General features: G+C 23.1%; 2 protein-coding genes across 2 annotated transcripts in view; both read left to right on the top strand.

Moving 5' to 3' along the window:
- The window catches only part of LOC117172113 (tubulin beta chain-like), a 36,903-nt gene extending 24,013 nt beyond the window's left edge, over positions 1 to 12,890 (top strand). The window contains exons 6-7 of the mRNA XM_033359901.1: positions 2,963 to 3,276; positions 12,520 to 12,890. Of these exons, the coding sequence (XP_033215792.1) occupies positions 2,963 to 3,276; positions 12,520 to 12,670 (465 nt within the window). The 3' untranslated portion in view covers positions 12,671 to 12,890. The remainder of the gene's footprint in view (positions 1 to 2,962; positions 3,277 to 12,519) is intronic.
- A 3,357-nt stretch (positions 12,891 to 16,247) lies between these two features.
- The window catches only part of LOC117171326 (probable U3 small nucleolar RNA-associated protein 11), a 9,266-nt gene continuing 3,453 nt past the window's right edge, over positions 16,248 to 22,060 (top strand). The window contains exon 1 of the mRNA XM_033358538.1: positions 16,248 to 16,399. The gene's annotated coding sequence lies outside the window, so the exon portion shown is untranslated. The remainder of the gene's footprint in view (positions 16,400 to 22,060) is intronic.

Here is a 22,060-nt window from a genome sequence, read left to right as displayed (position 1 = left end):
ATTTTTGAAATATCTGATAATATTTGTAGAATTATTGAAATCTTTGTAAATTTTTAAAAATATTTTTGTGTTATTTGAAATCCATCTAAAATTAGTAATTTTTAAGTAATCCGAAATCTTTGCCAAATATTTGAAATCTTTAGAACATCATTGAAATAATTTTGAAATCTTTCTGATAAACTTGGAAATCTGCAAAATATTTGAAATATTTTGTAATTTTGGTGAAATTATTGAAATCTTGGGAAAATCATTAAGGTCCTTGGTAAAACTTTTTAATCAATTTGAAGTCGTTGCGAAAATTTTAAAATCGCATTGAAATCTTTAGTAAATTATTTAATTCTTTGTGCAATCTTTTTAATCTTTTTAAATCTATCAGAAATCTTTGGGAAATGCTTAAAATCGTTTTGAAATATTTGGAAATCTGCGAAATATTAGAAATATTTTTGAAATATCTGATAATATTTGTGAAATTATTAAAATCTTTGTGCACACTTTGAAATTTATCTGAAATTTGTGTAAAATTATGGAAATCTTTGTAACATCTTTGTTAAATAAGTGAAGTATTTGTGAAATTTTGTGAACCTATCCGAAATCTTTGCAAAATATTTAAAATTTTTTTGGGAAATCGTTCAAATCTTTGTGAAAACTTCCTGAAATCCTTGGAAATCTTTGCAAGATATTTAAAATATTTGTGAAATATTTGGTAATATTTGATAAATTTGTGAAATCTTCGAAAAATTATTATATTTTTTGAGAAATCTTATAAATTTATCTGAAAGCTCTGATAATTATTTGAAACCTTTGGGAAATCTTTGGGAAATGATTGAAATCCTTGAGCAATCTTCAAAGTTTATCCGTAATCTCTTTTAAACAATTGAAGTCTTTGTGAAATCTTTTAAATCTATTCGAATTCTTTTTGAAATTTTTGGAAAATCATTGGAATATTTGTGAATCTTTTAAATCTATCGAAAATCTTTGCGAGTCCTTCAAAATTTTGCGAAATCTTTGCGAAACCTTTTTAAAATCTTTGGAAATCTTTACAAAATATTTGTTAATATTTATGAAATTTGTAAAATCTTTGAACAATTATTAAAGTTTTTGTGAAAGATTGTAAATCTATCCGAAATCTGTGATAAATATTTTAAATCTTTCTTAAACATTTGGGAAATTATTGAAATTTTGGTGCAATCTTTGAAATCTATCAGTAATATTTTTTTGAAATGATTGAATTCTTTTTAAAGTTTTTTAAATCTATACAAAATCTTTGTGAAATGTTTAAAATCATTGAAATCTTTGTGAAATCTTTTAAGTCTATCGGAAATCTTTACGATCTCTTTATGGAACCTTTCTAAAATCTTTGGAAATCTTTACAAAATATTTGTTAATATTTATGAAATTTATAAAATCTTTGAAAAATTATTAAAGTTTTTGTGAACTCTTGTGAATCTATTCTATAGCTGTGTTAAATATTAGCAATCTTTCTTAAACTTTTGGGAAATCATTGAAATCTTTGTACAATTTTTTAAATCTAGCAGTAATATTTGTAAAATAATTGTCTTTATAAATTCTTCTGAAACTTTCTGAATTCTTTTAGAAATCTTTAAATCATTGAAATCTTTGTGAAATATTTTTAATCTATCGGAAACCATTGCAAATCCTTGAAAATTTTGCGAATTCTTTGTAAAACCTTTCTAAAATCTTTGGAAGTATTTGCAAAATATTTCTTAATATTTATGAAATTTGTAAAATCTTTGAAAAATTATTAAAATTTTTGTGAACTCTTGTAAATCTATCTGAACGCTAAGCTAAATATTTGAAGTCGTTGGGAAATTATTGAAATCTTTGTACAAGTTTTAAAGTCTATCAGTAATCTTTGTGAAATAATTAAAGCCTTTGTGAATTATTTTTAATTTATCCGAATTTCTGTGAAATATTTGGAAAGTCATTGAAATCTTTGTGAAATCTTTTAAATCTATCGGAAATCTTTACGAAACATTAAAAATTTTGAGAAACCTTTCTAAAATCTTTGGAAATTTTTGCAAAATATTTGTTAATACTTATGAAATTTGTCAAATCTTTGAAAAATTATTAAAGTTTTTGCGATATTATAAATCTTTCTTAAACCTTTGGGAAATCATTGACATTTTTGTGCAATCTTTAAAATTTATCATTAATATTTGTGAAATAATTGAATTTTTTGTTAAGTATTTTAAATCTATCCGAATTCTTTGTGAAATATTTGAAATCATTTAAATCTTTGTGAAACCTTTCTAAAATCTTTGGAAATCTTTCCGACATTTTTGTGAAACCTTGCTAAATTCTTTGGAAATCTTTGCAAAATATTTTTCAATGTTCATGAAATTGGTAAAACCTTTGAAAAATTATTAAAGTTTTTGTGAACTCTTGTAAATCTATCCGAACGCTAAGCTAAATATTTGAAGTCTTTGGGAAATTATTGAAATCTGTGTGCAATCATTTAAAATCTATCAGTAATATTTGTGCAATAATTGAATTCTTCGGGAAATATTTTTAATCTATCCGTATTCTTTGTGAAATATTTGGAAAATCATTGAAAACTTTGTGAAATCTTTTAAATTTATCGAAAATCTTTGCAAAATATTTGTTAATATTTATGAAATTTGTGAAATCTTTGAAATGCCATTGAAATCTTTGTAAAATCTTTTGCAATATTAATTTTAGACCTCTATTTATTATTATTTACTATTAATACTTTATATATTATTTATAATTTACGTAAAATTTGTACATAGTACAATATTATTATACTATGTACAAATTGTGCCAATTAATATTATAAGTCTATGCCCCTATCCCCATCTAGAAAAAAGGCCTCCCAGCTTCCGAAGCATTTTTAATTTCGAAAATTAGTGTTTTTCGATTAACCCTAGTGGTTATTCTTGATAGAAATGGCTAAAAAATAAAATATGCTAAAATAATTCAGATGTTCGATCCGAGGAACATGATGGCAGCTTGCGATCCACGACATGGAAGATATTTGACTGTGGCAATGATTTTCCGTGGGAAGATGTCCATGAAGGAAGTTGACAATCAAATTAGCAATATTCAGAGCAAAGAAAGTGCCTACTTCGTCGAGTGGATTCCCAACAATATCAAATCAGCCGTTTGCGATATTCCGCCAACGGGTATGAAAATGTCGGCCACTTTCCTGGGAAATACCACGGCAATTCAGGAACTCTTCAAACGAATATCCGAGCAATTTAGTGCAATGTTTAAACGCAGGGCCTTCATGCATTGGTGAGAATTCCATTTTAGATTCAAGTTTTCTTTCATTTATTTTATACAATTCTTATATTTTTTCAATTTTATAAAATTGCTTAGTTCTATAATTTTTCTAAATGCCTTAAATTCTCGTAATTCTGTGAAATTCATTAAATTCATATAGAATTTTTTTTAATTCCCTGAGTTCTTTTGAATGCCCTTCAGATTTTTCGAAAATATTATTTATATTCTTTTGAATTTTTTAATTTCTTTAAATTTACCCTTAACTATTTTCAACATCAGTGATTTTTTGTCTTTTGCCTTCAAATTCTTTTAATATTCTTTGTATTCTTTTGAATTCTTTAACATCTTTTGCATTTCCTTAAAGTTTCTTGAGAGCTATAAATTCTTTGGATTCTTTGAAATTGTTTGAATTATTCTTAGTCAGCGTTTTTTAAATTTTATAAATTTGCCTATTTCTATACATTTTAATTCGTTGGAATTTCTTGAATTCATATTAAATTGTTTTAAATTCCCTGAATTCTTTCGACTGTTTTTGAACTTCTCCCAATATTCTTTTTATTCTTTTGAGTTTTCAATTTCTTAAAATTTACCCTGAATTGTTCAAATTTCTTTCAAGTTTAAAAAATTTATTATATATTTATTTATATTTTTTATATTTATGTTTTATTTATTTATATTATTATGTATTTATATTATTATGTATTTATTATATTCAATTCTTATATTTTTCTGGATTTTTTTTGAATTTTATAAATTTGATTCATTCTAAACATTTTCTGAATGCCTTAAATTCTTTTAATTCGTTAGAATTCATTGAATTTATATTGAATTCTTTTAAATTCCCTGACTTCTTAAGAATGATTTTGACCTTCTCCCTAATTTTTTTGTATTTTTTTTAGTTTTTTAATTTCTTTAAATTTATCCTGAATTATTTTCAACTGCAGTTTTTTTATAATTTAAGCTTGAAATTCTTTGTATTCTTTTGAATTCTTTGACATCTTTTTAATTTCTTTAAAGTTTTTCTAGTGCTTTAAATTCTTTAAAATTGTTTGATATTTTTCTTGATGTTTTTTAAATTTGATCAATTTAGTTAGTTCAATATATTTTCTGAATGCCTTGAATTCTTCAGAATTCATTGAAGTGATATTGAATTCTTTTCAATACCTTGAATTTTTTTGAATAGTTTTGAACTTCTCCCAATGTTCTTTGTAATCCTTTGAGTTTTTTAATTTCTTCAAATTTACCCTAAATGATTTTCAACTCCAGTGATTTAGTTATAATTTACCTTGAAATTCTTTTAATATTCTTTGTATTCTTTTGAATCCTTTGACATCTTTTCAATTTCTTGATTGTTTTTTTTTAGTGCTTCAAATTTTTTGAGATTGTTTGAATTTGGCTTAAGTTTATTATATTCATTTCTTCTATTTTTCTTTATTGTTTTTAAATTTTATAAATTTGCTTAATTCTATACATTTTCTGAATGCCTTAAATTCTTTTAATTCGTTAGAATTTATTGAATTCATATTGAATTCTTTTAAATTCTTTGAATTCTTCTGAATGCTTTTAAACTTCTCCCAATATTCTTTGTATTCTTTTGAGTTTTTAAAATTCATTATATATTTATTTATGTTTTATCATTTATTTATTCATATTTATATTATTATATATTTATTATATTTAATTCTTATATTCGTCTTTATGGTCTTTTCATTTTATAAATTTACTTAGTTCTATACATGTTCTGAATCCCTGAAATTCTTTGGATTCCTTAGAATTCATTGAATTCATATTGAATTCTTTTAAATTCCCTAAATTCTTTTGAATGCTTTTGAACTACTCCCAATATTCTTTTTGTATTCTTTCAAATTTCTTTAAAAGAAATTGTATTTCTTGTATTCCTTTAAATTTCTTTAAATTTAAACTTTAAACTGAATTATTTTCAACTGCAGTGATTTTTTGTAATTTAACCTTGAAAATCTTTTAATATTCTTTGTATTCTTTTGAAATCTTTTCCATCTTTTACTATTTCTTTAAAGCTTTTTTAGTTCTTTCAATTTTCTGAATTTCTCTTATGTTTTTTAAATTATTTGAACACATTCTGAATTTTTTTTATTCCCTTGAACTTCTTTAACTATCTTTTATTCTTTTGAATTCTTTAAAACTGTTTCAGTTTTCCTCAATTCTTAAAATTTTTTGATTTTTTTAGAATTCTTTGAGCAGTCAATGTTAAATTCAAGTTTTCTTTTTTTTTTAATATGCAATTCTTATATTTTTCTTAATGTTTCTTGAATTTGATAAATTTGTTTCGTTCTATAAATTTTTTGAATGCCTTAAATTCTTTGGATTTCTTAGAATTCATTGAAGTCATATTGAATTCTTTTCAATTCCTTGAATTCTTTTGAATACTTTTGAACTTCTCTCAATATACTTTTTATTCTTTTGAGTTTTTTAATTTCTTTAAATTTTCCCTAAATTGTTTAAATTTCTCTTAATTTTTAAAAATTTATTATATATTTATTTATATTTTTTATATTTATATTTTATTTATCTATATTTATACTATTATATATTTATTATATTCAATTCTTATTTTTTTATGGTTTTTAAATCTGATAAATTTGCTTAGTTCTATACATCTTCTGAATGCCTTAAATTATTTTAATTCGTTAGAATTCATTGAATTTATATTAAATTCTTTTTAATTCCCTGAATTCTTTTGAATGCTTTTGACCTTCTCCCAATATTTTTTGTATTTTTTTGAGTTTTTAAATGTCTTTAAATTTACTTTGAATTATTTTCAACTGCAGTTTTTTGTAATTTTAGCTTGAAATTCTTTTAATATTCTTTGTATTCTTTTGAACTCTTTGACATCTTTTAAATTTCTTTCAAGTTTTTTTAGTGCTTTAAATTTTTTGAAATTTTTTGAATTTCTCTTAAGTTTTTACAATTATTTGAACACATTCTGAATTCTTTTTGATTCCCTTGAACTTCTTTAAATATTCTTTTATTCTTTTGAATTCTTTGAGACTGTTTCAGTTTTCCTCAAGTTTAATAAATTCTTTCAATTCTTTTAATTATTTAAAATTCTTTGAGCAGTCAACGTTAAATTCAAGTTTTCTTTCATTTGTAATAAGCAATTCTTATATTTTTCTTGATGTTTCTTGAAATTGATAAATTTGTTTCGTTCTATACATTTTCTGAGTACCTTAAATTCTTTGGATTTTTTAGAATTCATTGAATTCATATTGAATTCTTTTCAATTCCTTGAATTATTTTGAATACTTTTGAACTTCTCCTAATATTTTTTGTATTCTTTTGAGTTTTTAAATTTCTTTACATATCCTCTAAATTTTTTTTATATCCCCAAAATTCCCTAAAACTTCTTTAAATATTTTTTTATTCTTTTGAATTCTGTGAAAATGTTTCAATTTTTTTTTTTAATTTTTGTCAGTTCTTAAAATCCTTTGAATTTTTTAGAATTCTTTGACCAGTCAACGTGAATTTCAAATTTTCTTTGATTTATTGTATTCAATTCTTATATTTTTCTGTATGGTTTTTAAATTTTATAAATTTGCTTAGTTCTGTATATTATCTGAATGCCTTAAATTCTTTTAATTCATTAGAATTTATTGAATTCATATTCAATTCATTTGAATGTTTTTGAACTTCTCCCAATATTCTTTGTATTCTTTTGAGTTTTTAATTTTTTTAAATTTACCCTGAATTGTTTAAATTTGCTTAGTTCTATAGATTTTCTGAATGCCTTAAATTCTTTTAATTCGTTAGAATTTATTGAATTCATATTTAATTCTTTTAAATTCTCTGAATTCTTTTGAATGCCTTTGAATCTCTCCCAAAATTCTTTGTATTCTTTCAAGTTTTTTAATTTCTTTATATTTCCCCTGAATTTTTATCACATCCGATGCATTCTTTATTAATTACCTTAAAATCATTTTAATATTTAAAAATTTATCAATTATAAAATTTTTTAAATTCTTTGAATTCTGCAGAATTCTCTCAGGATTCAGCATTACATTCAAGTTTATTTTATCGTATTCTTTAAAAAAAATTTAATTTCCTTGAAGTTAGTACTGAAGGACTGAATTCTTTTAAATTCCCTTGATTTTTTTTATTTACTTTGAAATTATTTCAATATCTTGTCTATTCTTTTTTAATTTTGCGAATTTTCAACATTTTTCGAAATCTATTGAATGTTTTCATTCTTTTTAAGTTTTTTGAATTCTTTAAATTATTTGAATACCTTAAATTCTTAAGACTTCCATTGAATTTTTGAAATTCCACTGAATTATTTTCAATTCCCTTCATGCATTGGTGAGGTAGCCTTTTTGTAAATTATTGTTTAGTTTAGCTTGTATTATTCTAAAGAATTCCCTCAAAGTTTGATGATTTCTATATATTTCTTTAATGCTTTAAATTATTTGAATTCTTTGGAAGTCTTGAAGATTGTCTAGAATTTCCTGAATTTTTTTTTCAATAATCATGAAATTCTTTTAATATTACATGTATTCTTTAAAATCTTTTAAATTCGATTCTATTTTTTGAATTCTATTAAATTATTTCAAATTTTTTCATGCATTATTTAGTAGAAAACTTTGAATTCAAGTTTAATATACATTTAAATTTTATTTTTTCTGTCACATTTGTATAATTTCCTTGGATTTTTTTAATTCGATTTATATTTGTAATTCTGCAAATTTTTTTAATACTTGAAATTTTTCAAATTCCTGGAGAATCCTTTGGAATAAATGGTAATTTGTTTAAACTCTTTTCAAGTTTTTTGCACTCATCTTGAAATTCTATTAATATTCTTTGTATTTCTTAAAAGTTTATTAAATTCGATTCCATTTCTTTAATTCGATTAAATTATTTGGAATTTTCTTCATGCATTGGTTAGTAGTCAACTTTCAATTCAAATTTAGTTTAATTTATTCTATTACATTTTTATAATTTCTTCAAATTTTATTTAATTGTATTATTGATAATTTATTTTTATTTCTATTAATTTATAATTTAATAATTTTGAATTCCCTTGACTTTTCGACATTTTTAAATATTTTTTCCATCTTTTAATTTTTGGAATTCTTTAAAATCGTTTGAATTTCCTTAAAGTTTTTTTGAATTCTTTTAAGTTCTTCGAATTCTTTTAATTCTTTATAATTCTTCGAAATCTTTAGAATTCTGTGAATTTTTGAGAGTTCTTAAAATTTTTTATAATTCTAGGGAATTTTTTTTATTCTATGAATTAATTTCAATTTCCTTCATTTATTGATGATTAGCCTATTTTTTAAATGAAGTTTTGTCTAATTTATTATATTAATTTCTTATAATTTCCTCAAAGTTTCATAAATTCATTAACTTTTTGACTACTTTAAATTCTTTGAATTTTTTAGAAGATATGAGAATTCTTCAGAAATACCTTTGAACTTTTTGGATTCACCTTGAAATTCTTTTATTGTGTGTTTTTTTTTACTTTTTGTAATTGATTCCATTTTTTTATTGTATTAAATTATTTGGAATTTTCTTTATGAATAGGCTAATAGTTAACATTAAATTCAAGTTTAGTTAATTACATTTTTATAATTTTCTCAGTCTTTTTAATTCTTTCATGTAATTTATTATTATTTATATTAATTCATGATTGATTAATTTTGAACTTCCTTCACTTTTTGAAATTCTTGAACATTTTTTCTATTTTTTAATTTTTTGAATTCTTTACATTCTTCGAATTCTTTGAATTTTCTAGAGGATTTTAAATCTTTTAAATTAAATTAAATTTTTTAAATTGTTTCTAATTATTTTTCAATTTTCTTCTTGCATTGGTTAGTAGTTATATTTAAATTCAAGTTAATTTTAGTTTAGTCTATTGCATTTTTATAATTTCCTCGAAGTTTTTTCAATTCTATTTATTTTTGTGATTAGAAAGATTTTTTGAATACATTATATTCCTTAAAATCCTTAGAAATCTGGAGAATCTTTAGAAATAGTTGTATTTATACTCAATTATTTTCAATTCCCTTGATTTTAAAATATCCGAACTAGAAAATTACCGAAATCAAATATTTTTATAACAAAAATTATTTTTAATGTTTAAAGTTTCTAAAATAATTGTTTGAATTTAAAATAACATTAATTTAAGAAACCCTATTTCTGGATAAAATAAAAAAATACAATTTCGAATTCGGTAATATTCTAAAACTTTCGGGAATTTTATTATTCGGGCATTTTCCAGTTCGGTAATATTATTAACTTTTCGTGAATTTAATTATTTGGAAATAAAGAATTTGACACGTTATTGTTTAACCCTCAAAGTTACAATAAAATCATCAGATATAGTTTAAGGTATCTTTTATCAGGTAAAGTTGATTTTATAGCAATTTATTTATTTTAAGTTTGTTAAAAAAATTATTTAAAAAATTGGATTTTTTACTTAAAAATTCATAACTCACGCAATTTTAATTATTTTAGTCTGAAAATGTATGAATATACTTTTGAAATAGTGTACTTTCATAAAAAATATTGCAGCATGGGTGCTTCCAAAAAATATATTTATTTGCACAGTTGAAAAATCAATTGTATGATAAAATGATTAATTAAATTTTTTGCTTTTAAATTGATTTGTTATTATAAAAATTGAGAAAGTTTGAGATGTAATACTATAAAAATACAAGAAATTGAAAAAAGAGACATATATAACTGTGTTTTAACAATTATATTTTATTCAACACATCCACCTTCTGGTTTCGTATGACGCGCTGCCGTAAGTTGTAAGCTATCTACAAAGAAAAACAGTATGAAATAATCGAAAAAAAATATTATTTCACTTCATATGCTGTACTTACGTTATAAAATAAACAAAAATCAATAAAATTACAACAAGAAAATTTTCTCCAAATTTACTTTTTCACTCACTGAGTGCACGCTGGGTGTTTGACACTCCACGATTTTCAGGGTGGCCGCTGGACCGGGAATTTTTTGAGACCGAGAAAAATCGGGAAATGGCAGTGATTTTTTTTATCGGGAATTTTACAAATTTTTAGAAGAAAAATGTGCCCATGTTCGATTTCAACAGTTTTTAAATAATTATTTGAATTGTTATGTTTTTTAATTATGCTATTATTTAGTTTACAATGCGTAATTAAAAATTTTTATTTCTAAGCTTACATTTTTAATTTAAAGCAATTTTAAATGCTTTCTTAAAGACTTGAGCTGAAAAAAAACCTTTGATGTTGAAAATTTTGGATAAAAAACATTTTTATTTGATAAATAAATAATTTTTTTTAATGTATCTGTACTTTAAGTAATAAAAAGTGAACAAAAACGATTCGGCAAAACGATTTTAAACCAGTTCAAAATTTAAGAATTTTCAGATTTTAACGTTAAAACTTAAACGGTCTTAATTTGAAAGTCTTAGTCATTAAACAAATGTGAACGTGTGACTGAAAGTTTATAAACTATTTTCAACTTAAAAATAACTTCATAATAATATATTATTAATTAAAGAATTTTTTAAAATTTAAATATTGTTTCAGTCTAAAATATTCAATTTTTAACCCATTCAATTTGAAATTTTTCATTGGAAAAAAGATTAATTATTAAATATTTAGCAATATTTGAATTTTGATTTAAGACAAGTGAATTGAAACCAGATATTTAAAAGTAAAAAATCTTTAACTGCATTTTTGTACATAGAAAGCCTGGAATCGTTAAAATTTTGAAGAGCCTTTTAAACTTTGAACATTACAATTTTAATTGTTGTATTTGAAAAATGCTTAATTTTTAAGTTAAATTTTTTAATTTTGAGGTATAATTTACAAATGAAAATTTGTGGAAAAAATTTCAGTAATTTTAAGAGTTACTTAGGAGTTTTAAAAAGATTAAAAATTATCATGCAAATTTTAGAAAGTTTTCTTAAAATATTCTAGATTTTTTTTTTGAAAATTTTGTTTAAATCCTTAAAAAACTTTTTAAATATTCTTTTAAAATAATTTTTCAAAATGAAAAGTTATTTTTAATTTTCCTAGGAATCTTAAGAAAATGTTTTTATTCTTTTGAAGCCTTTCACAATTTTCGAAAAAAATCTAATTTTTTTGTTTAAAATCTGCGAAAATCTACATTTTGTTTTATATTAGACTATCATTTTAAGTTTGACATTAAGTTTGAATCTTTTCAATACTTTTACATTTCTCTTAAAGTTACTCAAATTTCGCCAGAAATAATAAATTTTCAATTGTTATTTATACATCCAAATTGTAAAGAAATTTTCTAAAATTTGCAAGATTTTCTAAAAATTGTAGAAAAAATTCAATTCATTTTGATAGATATTTAGAAGTTCTGAAAAAATTTCCAAAATAATTTTAAAATTAAAACAAATTTAAAACAGCTTCTAGATTTCTCAAGATTTTGAAGCTTTCCAAGGATGTTTAAACTATTTGAAAAGAAAATAATTCAATTTCTAGTTTTAGAAGTGTTCAGTTAATTTTTTTGTCAATTTTTCAATGTTTGATGTTTCTAGCTTAAAATTCCTTAAAATTATATAATTTTGAAAATCTTAAAGTTCATTGATCGATTTTTTAATTTAGGGCATTGAAAATGATAACGTGGATTTATATATTTTTATATTGAAAATATTAGTACCTTTAATTTTATACGCGTAAGTTATTGAGCATTTGAAGACAACATTTTTAAATTAAAAACTTCTAAATTTCATTTTTAAAAGTTCAAAATTTAACAGTTCCACTTTGAGTGCTTTCATTTGCAGCTCAGTTTTTATTACCTCAAGTGGAAAATTATTTAGCTTTAGTGTTGCATTTTTTAAATTTCATTTACCGTGAAAAATGTTTGCGAACCGGGAAAAAACTTTTAGTAGCTGCTGCTAGTAGACTGCGTTTGAAAATTGCTTGGGGTATGAAACACCCACAATGCACTTTAAGGGTTAAACGAGAAAGCTTTAAATCGTTAAAATTGTAGATTATATTGAAATTCTTTAAATATTTTTTCTACTCTTTTTCAACCGTTGGAATTCTTTCAAATCATTTGAATTCTTTTGAATTCTATTGAATTCTTTTGAATGCAACCTTTTTCGTTCTGTTTGGCAAAAGTCTTCGGTGAAATTCTCGCAGATTTATTCGTGTTTTTCTCGTCGGAAAAAACACGAGAATTTTTTCAGTAGGGCTAATTTTTTTTTTTAATCGAATTTAATTTAAATTACAATTTGTCTTCATGATTTTTTTGCAGGTATACTGGAGAAGGCATGGACCCGATGGAATTCACAGAGGCAGAATCGAACATGAACGACTTGATTTCAGAATATCAACAGTACCAGGAAGCTACAGAAGACGACGATTATGCCGATGAACAGTGTAGTGTGGAAGAGGATGCTGATTAGCTTCATCATCAAAATTCGCTTTTTTTGTTCATATAGGTGTTTTGAGAATAGTTCGTTTTATTAATTTATTATGTGGATCTACGTGAAATCATTGTTTTTTTTTTATAAATCGATACCTTGTTAAGAATAATTGTTGTAGTGATCGAGTATTAAAATTTAACTGCTTTGTTGATTTTCAGTAAATGTAGTATATCTTAAAATCTATTTATTGAATGCATGTTCAGGTACAATAAATTTTACTTTTATACTAACTATTTTTCTTTTAGTTATTTAAGAGCTTAATCTATTTTTAAAATATCAACCCTCAAACGGTAAACTCCTTTTTGGCCCCTACTAAAGGTATACTGGTGCGAATCTGGCTTTTGCATTTTCAACTTCGAATATAAAAAAGAAGCTTGAGACTAGAAAAATTTTAAACACATGTTTTTTGCTTGAAATTTCCTGCTGAATCTAATGGTTCTATAGAAATTTGGATAATCATTCATTTTCCCCATGATAATTTATTATAAATAATGCGGCGTTTTTGAAAAATCACTTTCTTGTACAAAATTCGCTATTTCTTTGCATTTTATTCAAGTTAATTAATTTTTGCGGGATTTTGCAGTTAAAGGAACACATAATCATGAAAAAATATGGTTTATGTCGAGAATGTGAATCTAGTATTTATCCCAGTAGGTACACAGGTGCTGATTTGCACCAATTCGATTTTCTCGTCCTTCTATCTCGGATAGATCAACGAAACTGGAACTAACCGAGACATCAAAATCGCCAATTTCTTTGATTTATTTCAAATGGGGATCGAGATATAAATAGAAGGCCACAGAAGTTTTCCGAAGCTTTCAGATCGGCAATCATCGTGCAGCAGAAAACCTAAGAAAACCGAAGTTCGAGTCGTTCATTTTCGTTTTACACACGAACTTGCAATGGTAATCATGCACCTTCTGTTTTGCGGCTCCCAAGCGGTACGTATGGTGGGGGTAAATTTGTACTCGATCTGGCAGAACTGAACTAACCGGACTTATGTCTGAAACCTTTGGGTTCGGACATATTTTTCGTGCTGGGGATAATCCAGTACAGCTGTGCATGATCAAATGCTACCAACCTTTCAAAAACGACGGTGCGAATTCGCACCAGTGTATCATTTGTGGGTTAAAACATGGGTTGTAAGACCTGCAAAATTTGGGAAATCAGAGTAAATTAATTTTTTTACTTGAAGTAACACCATTTTTTAAATTATAATTTCATAATAATGCAATTTAAACTTTTTTTAAATGTATTAAATTGCTAACTCTTTCGAACAATTAAAAATTAAAGGCGTTTGAAATGAAATATTTTTGAAAAAAAAACTTTATGTTGATCTAAAAAATTTAAAAATAGTTTAAGTATTAAAAATTGAACAACAATTGACGTTCCGTTGAAACATTATAATTATTACAATAATTTCAATTTAATAGATTCAAAAATAAACACTTATATAATTTCATATCCTATTGAAATATTAATTCAGTATACAAAATAAACATTTTTTACAGTGACGACTAAAAAATCCCGAAAAATGAAATGACCGACACTGTGAAATTTCCGAATAATAAAATTCCGGAAAAAAATTCCCGACAGATTACAATATTACTGAATTTGAAAATTCCCCACGGAAAAATTGACATGTAAATTATCTGAATTAAAAAATTCCCGGAAAACAAATATTTTTATATAAAAGAAACTATTTTTAATGTTTAAAATTTGTAAAATCATTTTTTAAATTTAAAATAACAATCATTTAAAAATATTTTGCGGAATGAAAATTTGTTTCAATTATTGTCATTTAAATTCAAACAATAATTTTAGAAACTTTAAATATGAAAAAAAATCTTTGTTAATACAAATATTTCATTATTGTATTTTTAATAATTCAATAAGAATTCGAAATTTTTTGATTTTTAATATTCGGTGATATTTTTAAACTGCAGGGAATTTTTTTATTCGGGAATTTTGTTATTCGGGAATTTTGTTATTCGGGAATTTTATTATTCGGAAATTTTATTATTCGGAAATTTTATGATTCGAGGATTTTACAGTATTGGGAACTTTATTTTTCGGTATTTTTCAGTCGTCTCTTTTAATATTTAGCAATATTTGACTGTTTATTTAAAACGAGGATTTATTAATTAAATATCAAAAACTAAAAAAATTGTTATTTTATTGTTTGTACTAGAAAGCTTTAAATTGTCAAAATTTTATAGTGCTAAATTTAATCTTTAAACGTTACAATTTCAATCAATCCATTTTACAAATTTCTAATTAAAAGTCTTGAATTTTGATGTATGAATAAGAAAGAAACAGCCATTAGTTTTAAACGAATTTGAATTAAAATAGTTCAACTTCGGAAAAAATATTGAAAAAAAGGGAAGGAATTTTGGTACAATTAATTTTTTTTCGAATTGAAATAGGATTTTTATTATTGAGAGGAGGAAATTTAATTTTTTTAATTGGCAGAGATATATTTTATTTTTTGAAGTTTTTTATGGAGTTGGAAACTACGAAATCTTGGTTTTCAATATTTTATGAATTTGAAGTAACTTTTGTATTTGAAATATTTTTATCGCGTTGAAAGGAAAGAAATGTTCCTTTCTCTTTTTTATTTTGTTATTTTTTTTTTTAATTGGAAGAGATGAAATTTTGTTTATCATTGTTTTTTTTTAGCTGAAAGAGGCCATTTTTTCATTTCAACTTTTTTATTCAGTTTAAGGGTAGATGTTTTTATTAGAAATTTTTTTCTGAATTAAAAGAGGGAAAATTTTTTATTTTTAACGTTTTTATTAGTTGGAAGAGACAACAATTTTAATTTTTTTTTCTGAATTGGGAGAGACCATTTTCAATATTTTTATTTAAATGGAGAGGGACAAATTTGGTATTTTTAAAATTTAAATGAAAGAAGGGGACTTTATTTCAGTTTTACACAAAATTTAGACAACTCACCTTTCAATTTTTTAAACTTAAAATTGACTAAAACATTGAAAATGATAGTGTGAATTTTGTTTAAACCAGAAATTTATTAACTCTTCAGTTTATAAAAGTTAAAAATTTACGATCGTTAAAAATGAAAATTTGTGGATCAAAGATTCATTTTTAAATTTTAAATTCATTTTTAAAAGTTTCAAATTCCAAAAAATATTCCACTTTAAATTTTTAATTAAAAAATTGTTTTTTTAAATATTTAGCAATATGTGACTTACAATTTTAATTTAGCATGATAAAACGACTTAAAATTAAAATATTTCAACTTATTATTTAAAAACTTTTCAGATTTAAAGAATTATATTAAAAAATCTTTAATTTTTAATTTTTACATCTTAAAATTGTTTAAAATGATATAATATTTAACATTTAAAAATTAATTGTTCAAAAAATTCGAGTAAAAAATTATTTGCCATATTACCGCTATCAAAATGTTCATATTCTAATCGAGAAGTTTTCCTCTGTCCAAAATTTGGAAACAAACCTTTTAAATTTATCCCGCATTTCCCGCCTTTTTTGTAATAATCGATAGAGGGCCAAACACGTTCCGAAAACATAACCTCAAAATAGTTGTGTATAGTGTTTATTCTATATGTGAACATTTTCAATAAAAAAAAATAAAAGCATTTTATTAAAATAACTATAGACGATTTTTAATTCTGGATAAGTTGGATTCAAAATAAAGTTTCAACAGAAATATTATTCAAATATTTGGTAAGTATATGATTTACATTTAAAAACACTTTCAAATTGACAAATAGGAATTTTTCTATTTCAATAATTAATGGAAATATACCATTTTTTTGTAATAGTAGTTAAAAAATATTATTTAAAACAGCATACAGATTAGTTTAGATATGTAAGTTTGATCAATTAAATTTTTTCTTGCGAACAAAATGTAAAATTTATGTTTGAGGTTATGAATTTTTCTACAATATTTATGCTTGAATATTTGAAGAATGGCAATTAAATTGTATGAACTTTTAAATAAATTATTGAATTTTCTCTACTTATTAATAATCTAAGATATATTCTGGGTATTAAATATTTTATTAACCAGATTTTAAAATTGGTTATAATTGAGATTCTGCAACAAACATGGACAATTATTAAAAAAGGATTTAATTAAAACATGAGTTATAAATTTAGTACTTCCTTATGATTTTTAAAAAAATGTACATGTCACATACAATTATTATGTAATAATGTAATTAATAATAAATGTTGAAACTGATACAAATTTTAATCTAGAAATTTTTACTTCAAACATTTAATGATTTAAACAGTTCAGAGATTTTTTGTTAAAAAATGATAATTAAAAAAAAAATTGAAAAAAAAATTGAAAAAAAAATTCTTTCCTTTCAACTCAATAAGAATATTTAAAATAAACAATTTTCCTCCAATTCATAAAATATTGAAAACCAAAATATCGTCCTTTCCAATTGGATAAAAATATTCGACATGTATATCTTTCAATAAGAACAAATTTAAAATCCTCCTTTAAAAAAATCTCTCTTCTAATTGAAGAAAAATTAAATAACAATATTCGTTCCTTTTTTTCAAAATTACAATTGCGAAATTTAAACATTTTTTGGTCATAAATCGTTTTAAGTTAATTTTTTTAAATTTCAAGTTTAAAATTCATATTTCAGTTCTTGTTTATGTATAGAAGTTCCATAATTTTACTTAAAAATTTGTAAAATGTGTCAATTGAAATTGTATCATTTAAAGTTTAAATAATTCCTTATTTAAAATAAACAGTCAAATATTGCTAAATATTAAAAAATAGTTTGTTTTACTAATTTGAGATTATGTATTGATTTTTGTTATTTTTTTTTATTATTGCTCATCGATTTGAAAAAAAGTAAAAGTATTTATGAATATATTAATTTGAATTTGAAAAATACTAAATTTGAAGCCCTCTTTCAATTTAAGTTCAACAAAAATGATCAAAACAAAAAAGGGCCTCTTCCAATTAAAAAAAAATTGGGGAAAATGTCTTGCCTTTTGACTCAATATAAATATTTAAAATAAAAAATTTTCTTTCAATTCATAAAAATGTTTGAAACCAAAATTTCGTCCTTTTAATGGATTCGTGTGTGAAATTAATTTTCAAGTAAACAGTTGAAAATTAATTTTTTTGTTGAAAATTTAGATTTTTTATTTGAAAATTCAACTTCTTTGTAGAAAATTCATCTTTTTGTTGACAATATAGCTATTTTGTTGATAATTTGTTTTTCCTTATTGGTTCAAAATAATATTTTAAACCGAAAATTCAACTATCCCACTTTTGGTGATATTTTTTACTTAAAAATTCAACTATTGGGCTAAAATAGAAGTATTTTGTTGAAAATTGTTTGTTTTTTTTTAGTAAAAAAATTAATTTTCTTGGACGAAACTTCATCTTTTTATTTGAAAATTGATCTTATTGCTTGAATATTCAACAATAATTCGTTGAAACTCGAAGTAATTTGTTAAAAAATGCATCTATCATTGGTTGAAACTGGAATTAATTTGTTACAAAATTAATTGTATTGTTTAAATATTAATAATATCATTTAAAAATTCATCTCTGTAATTAAAAAATAAAATTTTTTTTCTTCAAAATTCGTCTTTTTTAGTTGAAAATTCAAGTATTCGAATGAAATTGATCATTTTATTTGAAATTTAATCTCTTTGGTTGACAAAATAACTATTTTGTTGATAATTCTTTTTTCCTTATTTGTTCAGAATTAATATTTTAATCTGAAAATTGAACTATTCCACTTTCGGTTCAAAAATTATTTTCTTTAGTTAAAAATCTCCACGTTTCGAGACCCCCTGAATCCGAAAATCAAATTTTTACGATGGTGTCTGTCTGTCCGGCCGTAAACAAGATAACTCTCGAAAAAATGAACGGCTCAAATTCATCTTTGTCATACTTTTTTTAGTATGTAGGATACGAAAAAAGATAAATTAACAAAAATTGTTATCCCAAAAAAAAGAGATTTAACAAAACCTGTTTACATAAGAAAAAAAAGACGGTTTTGTAAATCTTTTTCAGTATCCTCAATATTATCTCAATCGAGTTAAAACTCAACAATTCTCTTCACGATTAGCCGTAGAATACGGATAAAATACCGCTTTTCAAATATCAACACCATAAGTCTGTTTTATAGGGTCCAAAAAAACCCCACAAGTGATAAAATGGGTTTTGCGAGTTTTTGGTGCTAATTATGACTTTTTTTGCGGGTTTTTGAATGAAAATTTCTTTTGACACATAAAAGACAATTTAATACTGATAATTAGATGTCAACATAAATTGTTTAAACAATTTATTATTGTTTTTAGTAATTTTTTTATAAAATGGAGATAGAATGACGCGGTTTTTCCAAAAATTTTCGACTTGTTCCAATTTTCAATTAGAGGGAAGTGATAGTTCATCAGTGCTAATAAGAGTGATTGTTTAAACAATGTATTATTATTTTTAATAATATTCTCTTAGAAAAATTCTACAAAATTGCAGTTTAAAAAAATCACTTTTAGTCAAATTTTCAATTAAGATATGTAATTACTTAGAGCCCAGAAAATTAATTGTTCAAACAATTTATTATAATTAATAATATTATATTTAAATAATGTTACAAAGATTCCGTTTTTTCTGAAATTTCTGGCTTTTTGTCAAATTTTTAATAGGAGTGAAGTAATAATGAATTCAAGTTCAGACAGGTAACTGTCAGAAAAAACCGCAACATTCTACCAATTAAGCGAAGAGAGAGCCAGAAATTTCAGAAAAAATCGCATCTTTCTAGCATTATTCAAATATAATATTAATAATAATAATAATAAATTGTTTGAACAATTACTTTTCTTGATGCAAATTAATTACATGACTTATCTTAGTTGAAAATTGGACTAAAAGTGAATTTTTTTCAACCGGGAATTTTATGAGACCGGGAAAAACCGGAAAATAGCTTAACTTAAAAATTGTCCATTTTAAGTTAGAAGCATATATTTTAACTTAAAGAATTTTAAAGTGCAGTTTTAAAGGCTTAAAAAAATAGAAGCTTTTAAAATCGAAGATTTTTTGATCAAAAAGAAAGTGGCCGCTGGACCGGAAAACCGGGAATGTTACGAATTTTCAGAAGAAAAATCTGCTCAAGTTCGATTTTAACAGTTTTTAAAATAATTAAAGTGCAGTATAAAAATGTAGTAAATATAAATAAATAAATTATTTTTAAACTGGATCTGTAACTGTTTCAATCCGAAAGTCTTGATATATATTGAAATTAATATATAATTTATTCCAATAATTTTATTTTTAAATGCAAATTTTCATGAGTTATCAATAAAATATTTTTTATTCAGAGTCTCAGGTCTTCCGTTATATTATTTTTTATTTTAAATTTAATAAATAAATTTATTAATATATTATTTCTATTAATTTTTTTAGCCATTAAAAATGTAAAAGTGCGTTTTACTTTTTTCAACTTGAAAATAACTCCATAATAATATATTCGTAATTAAAGGTTTTAATTAAATTAAAAATATTGTTAGAATGTAAATTATTTAATTTTTCACCCATTTAATGTGAAATTTCTTAATGTACAAAAAGAATAAGTATTTAATATTTAGCAATATTACAATGTTCATTGAAGACGAGTAAATTGAAACGAAATATTTAAAAGAAAACAATTTTAAACTGAATTGTTTGATGTAGAAAGTTTTGAATGTATAGAATTTCGAAGAGCTTTCAAACTTTTAGCGTTACAATTTTAATTGTTTTATTTGAAAAGTGTTTAATTTGTAAGTGAAATTGTTAAGTTTTGAAGTATAAATAACAATTGAACACTCAACATTTGGACAATGTGGAACATGTGGAAAATGTACCTTTTTGATAGAAATGTAATCTTTTTCGTTAAAAAATTATCGGGTTAATAGAAAATTGAACTATTCTATTATTTGTTAAAATTTATTTCTTTTATTGAAAAAAAACTATTTAGTTGAAAATTCTTTTTATTTATTGAGAGAAAATTCATCTTGTGGATTGAAAAATTCACTGTTTAGTCAAAAATTTATATTTTTAGTTGAAAGTTAATTAATTTGGCTGAAATTATTATAATTTTGGTTCAAAATTGCTTTTTTAGCTGAAATTCATGTACTTTAATGGAAATTGTTCTTGTTTGGTTGATAATTCAACTAACTATTTTGTTAAAAATTCATATTTGTGGTTGAAGATTCATAATTTTTGTTAAGAATTATATTCGTTGTTTGCAAATTTATCTTTTTGATTCGAAAACACAATCAAAAAGTGTTTTAAATATATTTTTTTAATCCAAATTTGTTTTCTATCACATGATTAATCTTCAAGGTGTATGTTTGGTTTTGTACCTAAAAGAATGTAGAAATCGGTAATTGTATTTTATTATTAACTAGCAGCCTACTACGTTGTATTGGGAAAACGCTGTTCCAACACAATTTTATTCTACACAAAATATATTGTATACAAGTATACTGATCTTATTTTTCCTACACAAAACTTTGTCTACACAAAATGTTTCCTACACAGAATTTAATAATGTTATATTTTTCCTACACAAAACTTTTTCTACACAGAAGATTTCCTACACTGAATTTAATATTGTTTGATAAATTAATTTTTTTCTTACACAAAATATTTTCTACACGAAATATTTCCTACAAAGACTTTAATACTGTTATGTTTTTCCTACACAAAAATTTTTCTACACAAAATATTTTCTACATAGAATTTAATACTATTATATTTTTCCTACAGAAAATTTTTCTACACAGAAGATTTCCTACACAGAATTGTATATTATTGAATACTTTTATTTTTACCTACACAAAATGTCTTCTATAATTAATTAAATAGTAATATTTTATTATCAAGATAGTCTCTAAACATTGTACACAAAAATATAAGTTCCAATATTTTCCCTGCACAAAATATATTATGCATAACATATTTTAAGCAGCGTATAAAATATTTTTCATAAAAAGCAGGTTCTACACAAGATGAAATGATTATAGTTTAAATTAAAATCTTGGTGCTTCTACATACAAAATATTCTGAGTGAAGATAACCAGGCATATTCTACGCACAAGCACTAATTGTAAAACTTTTCCTACACAATTTAAAATAAGTTTTTTGCAAGAAAATTTTTACACTTAATGCTTGTGTGTAGAATATGCCTGTGTATCTTCACTCAGAATATTTCGAGGAATATTTACTGTATAATAGCAACAAGATTTCGATTAAAACTATAATCATTTCATCTTTTGTAGGATCTACTTGTTGTAAAGAATATTTTATCTATTGTTTTAAATATTTTATGTAGAGAGTATCTTGGGAATAAAATATTAGTATTTAAT

The sequence above is a fragment of the Belonocnema kinseyi genome, chromosome 4 (assembly GCF_010883055.1).
Source record: "Belonocnema kinseyi isolate 2016_QV_RU_SX_M_011 chromosome 4, B_treatae_v1, whole genome shotgun sequence".
NCBI lineage: Eukaryota > Metazoa > Arthropoda > Insecta > Hymenoptera > Cynipidae > Belonocnema > Belonocnema kinseyi.
Note: the sequence above shows the minus strand (reverse complement) of the source record. Positions and strands in the feature narration are given on the sequence as shown.